Genomic DNA, 7,099 nt, shown 5'->3' with positions numbered 1-7,099 from the left:
TGCTCTCCGTCGTCAGCACGTTCCGATCAAAACCGATCGCAGTACGCAGCTCTCTCTGAATGCCACCACGTGACATTGTACAGCGGGCAGTACAACAGCACGGCCGCAATTACGCGAGCATTAGTGGCACCACAGCAAATAATGCCGTGCATGCGTGGGGTGTGTATTGACTCTGACTGGCCACCGCAAGAAGCAAGGATGGCAGAAGCAATGCACCGAGCGAGCCCGACCGTCCATGTCACGACCGGTCCGTGCATGCACCGATTTTAAGAGCCTGCTCGGACTCTCTCCCCGCTCCAACTCCGTTCTGGAACGGAGCAGCATCCAGTTCAAATTTTGAGAGTCGCTGAAGGGCCACTCCGCGCGCTTCGCTCCGCGCTGAAGGAGCGGAGGGTTGCCGAACAAGGCCTAAGTCTCGACATATATAGTTAGGCCAACTCCACTGCACGACCCCAAACGGACGTCCGTTTTGTTCGGATTTTGTCCGTTTGGGTAGGGCAATGGGGTCGTGTCCGGACGTGTCTTGGGATGCGGTGGCCGTGCGCCCAGCGCGCGGACGCATCCCGGCCGCATCCTGTCCGCGTGCATTTTTCTTTGCTAGTCCTTAACTTTTTTTTATCATTCATTTTTGGTACATGACAATACATCATTACATTTTGACTAGTAAAGCAAGGCCAAAGAAAATAACAACCACAAGAATACATTTTAGAAGATACCCAACTTCCATAACTGCTCCCTTGAGTTGGGTTAGGGCCTTCTCGATGCACTCATTGTTGATCTGTGGAGGAGGCTCGATGTTGCACCCTCCTTTCTTCTTCAAGCCAGAAGTCGATGCTGCTTCCTCACACCTAGTCTCGTGTCTAGCCTCTAATCTAGCAACAAGTGCACTTGTCTTATCTACAGCCTCTATGCTAGCTAAAAGTGCACGAACATGTATTAAATTTCGCTCTATCAATATATCGATGTACTCTTCTTCCCAATACCAAAACTTGCATCCATTTTACACAATAAAATTTGAAGTTAGCACAACTAGTATAATCCGAGAGCACAAACCGAAGCTAAAAAGAGCACATACCCCATCGTTTAAGCACTTGATGAACACCCATCCGGGATGTTCCGGCGTTGTAGATGGCGCACGACCATCCTTGGGTAGTGGTCGCACTTAATGAGTGGCAACGGTGCGCCGACGAGCTTTTGGGCAAGCACTGAGCCTGGCCGGCCGCCATTCGCGTATCTGCCGGCGAACCACCGACGGTGCAGATCCGAGCGGCTAGAGGAGGAGCCACTGCCTGCATGTGGCCTTGCGGCCCTGCCAGGGCCTTCCGGCGAGGTGCCCGGCCAGTCCATGGCGCAGCCCAGCCTCCCACAGCCGGGCGAGCTCAAGACCGACCGGATCCGCCCCAAATCCGGCCGGCGGGTGTGCAAACCAGGTGGCCGTGGTTGGGTAGCTCGGCGGCGCCGAGGGGAAGGGGCTGGGCGAGCGCGCGGCCGAGCTGCACGGCTGCAATGGCAGCGGCGGCGGCGGCGACGGCGAGGGAAAGAGTGGGGAAGAGTGGAGAAGAGTGGAGTGGGGTGCAGCCGGAGGGAGGGAGGGAGCGGATAGAAAAAGGCCCGCCCTGTGCCACCGACGGGCGGGCTAGTGGAGGACGCGCGCAGACGGCCGGCGCGTCCACGTGGTGTCCGTTTCGCCTCAAAAGCGGCGCAAACTTGGCCGGGGAGGGGTCAAAAGCGGACACAAAACGGACGAAAGTCCATTTGCTCCCGCGCGCTGGGCCGCCTGCTTTGTTCCTTTTATCTCAATTGAACAGTGCCCGACAGGATGGGGTCGCGCGGTGAAGTTGGCCTTAGACCTTAGTGCACCGCTCCGCGTTCCATCCATGTCACGACACAGGCAGAGCGCCGTTCGTTGTCGTCCTTGAGCCTCCATGCAATCCCCGTACGCACTGCCCCATGCGTGCCTGACCGTATTTTGTAATCCTAGCCGCTGGAACTAGGTGGTACAGCAAGCTACGATCCACCGAGCGCGGTACCTTGACCTTGCCAGCTCGGGATCCTTGCAGGTCTTCACCAGCCACCCGCTCACGTACGTACCTACTACTGTAGCTGCTACGGCGGTGGGTTTCAATTGCATCTGCCATCGTAACCGGTTCGTACGTCCGTTGGTCTCGTCTGCATGGGGGTGCATGGCCGAGTCACGCAGGCAGCGTGAGCACTCAGCGGGAAGGCATCTATGACCATACCCAGAGTATGTCGTGGTGACCAGTGTAATCTATAATGGTGCACATGGCAATAGCATCTAGGTCCCAGAGCCATGCACGGAGCGTATCGTACATAGTACTACGTGCGTTTTACATGCAATAGTTCCTTGAAAACATTTTACGGTTGGCAATACAAAGATATAGGCTCATGCATGCATGGGAGGGAGGGACCGTGGGAGCCAAGACCCAACAACAGGTTGGCCAAGTGGCTCCAAAAGCATGCGACCAAACAGACGAGGAGGAGAGTGAGAGAAACAAGAAAGCAGCACCTGTGTCACTGCACGCATTTCATATTGCAATCAGGTCCTCCCTCCTGCCTATCTTATCTCTGATAATAGAGGTAATAGCACGGCAGGTCCTTGAACTTGTCTTGCATGTGATACTTTGGTCTTTAAACTTGCAAAAGCTAACTATCTAGTCCTCGAACTTGTTCTAAAGGTGCAAAATTAACCTGGACGAATCAGATACAGCCATATGGAGCCAGCTCGGCCGAGCCGGTCAGCGCCGTGCATTTTGCATTTAGCCCCCTGCCTTCTGTCGATTTCAACCCGCAGTATACCTCGTGGCTGTCAAAGGATATCACCTAAAGCGTCAGGTCAGGCTCCTCATCGGCTTGCCGCTGCTGCCCAAGCCCCTGTTGTGGCCGGAGTGGAGGAGAGGGAGCACACTGGCGCCCGGCGGTGGTGGCCTGAAGCTGTCGGGGCACCCGAAGCTGACCTCCTCGTCGCCGCCCATGAGGAACGGCATCGGGCCCAGCAAAGCCCCCGCGCGCGCCGGCGCGGCGAGGGAGGCGGCTTCCTGTTGCTGCCGCTCCGCCTGCGCCGCCGCGGGGTGCACCGGCGCGTGCGCCTTGATGCCGATGGGGTACAGCACGGGCAAGCCATAGAGCTGGAGGGAGGCCACATCGGCGTAGCCGTAGGGGTAGGCCTCGAGCTGGTGCACCGCACGCCGGGCCAGCGTGCGCTCCAGCCGGTGCGCGTTCTGGTGCCCGCCCAGCGCCTGCGAGCTGAAGAACTTCCCCTGGCAGTAGTTGCACGTGAACACCCGCCGCCGGTCCTGTCGGTGGTGCTCGACTTTGCGGTGGTGGTGTCGGCGGCGGTGACGGTGAGCGACAGGTCGAGGGCGAGCTTGGGGCGGGAGGAGGTGTTGGATGCCTCGTTGTTAGACGCTGCCTGGCTGCTAATGTCGGACAGCTGATCCTCGCACACCTCTTGGACGCTGCTGCTCTTCGTCTCTGAACAATCTCTCTCTCTCTCTCTTCAAATCATATTGAACAAACTCAGCATGAACAATCACAGCAGGCAATGCAATGCAATGGAATGGAATGGCTTTACCGAGCTGCACATCAATCAACAGCTCATGGCAACAAACAAATCATCAGTGTAAGTGGAAAAGAAAAACAGAGTACACATCGGCGATCTTTAGAGAAGCAGCACGGCCAAGGATTTCAGCGGGCAGGACATGGCGGCCGCGTTCTCCCGGGCGATGTGGCTCCAGCTCTGCTCGCTGCCCGAGACCCGGCAAGCCGTCGCGAAGTCGAGGATCTTGTCGAAGATTCTGAACATCTCTACAAGTTGATCCTGTCCTGGCCGGCGGCGAACACTGTTGGAATCCATGGGTGCGTCCGGGTGTGCGGACGCCTCGGTCCACTGGAGCAGCGGTGTCGAGCCGAGGTTCATCTCGAACACCTTCCGCACCACCTTGTCCCTTCGATTCGCCGGGTCACACCACGAGACGCAGAGCATGAACAGCCTGGACGCGCAGCAGACCAGCGCCGGCGTGTAGTCTCGGAGCCGTGGCGGCGGCCGGGACGTCTGGACGACGGACCATGAGCCGGCGTCGAGATGGTAGGCGACGAGCGTGTCGGACTCGAAGTAGACGTATAACGTGTCGCCGCAGACGGCGCCGGAGCATGCCAGGCCGACGTCGGTGGGGAACCAGGCGATCTCGACCCATTTGTCGATCATCGGATTGTATATCTCGCCGGACACGAGGGGCTCGTCCCATGGCCCTCGGCCACCCACAGCGATAAGAGCTTGCCTTGGCTGAGCTGGCTGTTTCTCTTGCTTGGCAACCTTGCCGTGACCGTGAGCTGGGCCAGTGGAATCGGTGTCCTCGTTCAGTACATCCCTGAGACGGAGCCACCGGAGTGAGAGCCCATGCGGGTCCTCGTACACGGCGGAGGTGCCTCCCAGCCGGAACTTGCCGCCGGTGTTGGCGCGCCGGATATGCTTCTCGACGCGGGCGTGCACAAAGCTGCGACTGGCGGACATCTCAAACGCCTCCAGCACCGGCCGTGACCGGGCCGGTCGCGCCGATGAGGGGGCTGGACACAATGACTACCTTCTACGTCTTGGTCTTGACAGAGTCGGCGCTCGACCCCTCGGAACGGCCGTCGACAACGTAGAGCTCGTCCCCGACGCCCACGATGGAGAACAAGAACCTACCTTTGAGCGGGGCCGCCCCGACCCTGCGTCACCGGTGCGCGTCGAGCGCGTGCACGGCCGTGGCGGCGGCGGACGCACCCCAGCCACCGTTCGCCTCGATCCCCGAACAGGAACAGCCAGGGCGTCGTGGCCGCGCGCGGCCCCTCTAGGTGCAGGCAAGGAGCGAGGCCATCGGTTTATTTGGCAAAACGTCAGGGGGGTATCTGCAAAATGGCGAGCGGCGACCGGTCAGGTCCGGCTAGCTCCACTTGGCTGCTCTGATTGACCCAGGACTAAACATGCACATCTGAGACAAGTTTAAGGACTAGATAGTTAGCTTTTGCAAGTTTAAGGACCAAAGTATCACATGCAAGGCAAGTTCATGGACCTGCCGTGCTATTACCTCCTGATAATACTCCACTAGTATAGCTCGGTGCACACGCACATATGCTCAGCTCAGTCTCGGTTCCAGCTCGGCTGCTGCGCGCGAGGAGAGGAGGAGAGGAGCGGAGGGGAGCGGAAGGAATCCATGGCTGACCTTGGCAAAAGCGAAAGCCACCGGCCGGCGCCCACTGCAACAGGCAGCCGCAGCCACTAGGACATAAACAAATGTAAAAACAAGCTGTACACGACACGCATCGTCTCGCTGCTGCGTGCGTCTCCTCCTCCTCCTCGTAGGGGGAATCTCTCCCTCTGTTTTTCTAACCCGTCTACTCTATGCGGTGGTCTCGCTCTCGCCATGGAGGGACGGAGGCTTTTGCTTTTGCGCAAGTCAAACGGACGAGGGCCCCGCCCGGCCGGCCGCTCGCCGGAGCAACAGAAGGCGTGGTGGGGGCCTCCGGCTGCGTGCATGCAGTCCCTTTGATTTCTTTGTCGGGAAAATTAACCAAAAGCCTGAAGCTCCATTATAGTTTACTCACTCCTCTTACAGTAACCAGCAGTTAAAAAAAATGAAGAAGATACTCCACAGTTTGCCTCGGAGACATCGCACATTTCTCCTCTATATTTTGCATGGACTATCCATGCAGAAGTTCTCGTAAAAGAAAACTATCCATGCAGAAAACAAGCACAGGTACGTAAACTCGATTTAATCTGTCCTGCAGATCTGCAGCGAGCGAGCGTCGCTGCCAGTGGCCGGTGTTGACTGTGCACTCATCGCTGGTCGTGCTGGCCCGAATTCATTTACTACTCAGCCATGATGCAGACCCAGAGGCAGCAGGCCTGTGGCACTGCGACTCGGAGACTCTGAGACTAGCCAGAGTAACATACACTAGTAACATACACATATCCCTAGACCATGTTACTACCTTCATAGTGGATAGTAACATAAGTGTGGTGTCATGCAAATCTTTATTTATTAGGTTATAGACTCATATTGCATTGGAACATGTGATGTTACAGTAACTAGATAAGTTACTGAAACTACCTCTCTCCTCATTAACTCATTGCCACATAATCAAATTTGCTGAGGTGGACTCGATGTTACTGCTGAAGGTACTCTTACTGTGGCTAGTCTGAGGCCTGAGCGCCGCTCCTGACACTTTGACTTTGACAGGCCAGGCGGGCACAGTCGCTCCATCATCAGATTCTTAAAGTTTTCAACGCCTCTATCATGGCTTGGCCCTGTCAGAGGCAACCATAACTTGTGGCAGATTAGCAGAGAAATGACAGTAGCAGTATATTTTCATCTTCTTTTTTATTGTGCTAGGAATCGTTGTCTAGTGCTGCCAGTGCGGTGCTCCTCGGAGTTAACGTGCCCTGAAGTTGAGCCGTTGTACCCGGGCGAACGGGCCATTGCTCTCCGCTCTTCTCTTCTCCGGTGCGGCGCATGCTCTGCCCGGTCGTGGTGCTAGTACCGGCTGTATCTTAAGATGATTTTGTTGCCGATTCGGTACGAATACAAGGAGTAGTCGGATGGATTGGATATCAATGTTCGATGCCTGGTCATCGAGTACGCAGCGGTGTAGCGTGTGTAGCGTAGACAGATGAATTAGAATCAGATTCTGTAGCAAGCAAACGCCAGTACTACTACTAGTAAAGACTGTAAAAGAGCTCAAGAGAGAGGGCAGAAGCATCCAAGAGTTGATGAAACCCAAGAAAGATGCTGCAGCGCCGTACGTGGGAGAGGAGCACACATCTACTCGAGGAAGCAGTGACCCATGAGGGGCGGACGAACGGCGATGAACAAGAAAAAGATAAAGCCGGCGATAAAGAAAGCACACATGCAAGCGAGAAAACCTCATCCATACTATAGCTAGGTAGCAGTAAAGCTACGCAATGAATCGCCGCAGCGGAGGCTCTGCCCACAAGTAGACGCATAGATTTGCTACACTCGCTGGCGCTGCTGGTGAGCATCCCGCAGCAGGCAGCAGCCCCGTCTCTGCCACGGTGCAGAAAACTAAAGCGCGCCACGGG

At 56.5% G+C, this 7,099-nt stretch overlaps 1 protein-coding gene and 1 pseudogene across 1 annotated transcript; both read right to left on the bottom strand.

Annotated features, from left to right (window-relative positions):
* Positions 1-2,326: 2,326 nt before the first annotated feature.
* On the bottom strand, positions 2,327-3,517 carry LOC123049006 (zinc finger protein 4-like; annotated as a pseudogene).
* Positions 3,518-3,563: 46 nt separating this feature from the next.
* On the bottom strand, positions 3,564-5,389 carry LOC123049005 (F-box/kelch-repeat protein At5g42350-like). Its single transcript, XM_044472015.1, has one exon. The coding sequence runs from the start codon at positions 4,529-4,531 to the stop codon at positions 3,680-3,682; it is 852 nt and encodes a 283-aa protein (XP_044327950.1). The 5' UTR covers positions 4,532-5,389; the 3' UTR covers positions 3,564-3,679.
* Positions 5,390-7,099: the final 1,710 nt, after the last annotated feature.

This window comes from Triticum aestivum, chromosome 2D (assembly GCF_018294505.1).
Source record: "Triticum aestivum cultivar Chinese Spring chromosome 2D, IWGSC CS RefSeq v2.1, whole genome shotgun sequence".
Classification (NCBI taxonomy): Eukaryota; Viridiplantae; Streptophyta; class Magnoliopsida; order Poales; family Poaceae; genus Triticum; species Triticum aestivum.
This window is presented reverse-complemented; position numbering and strand designations above follow the sequence as displayed.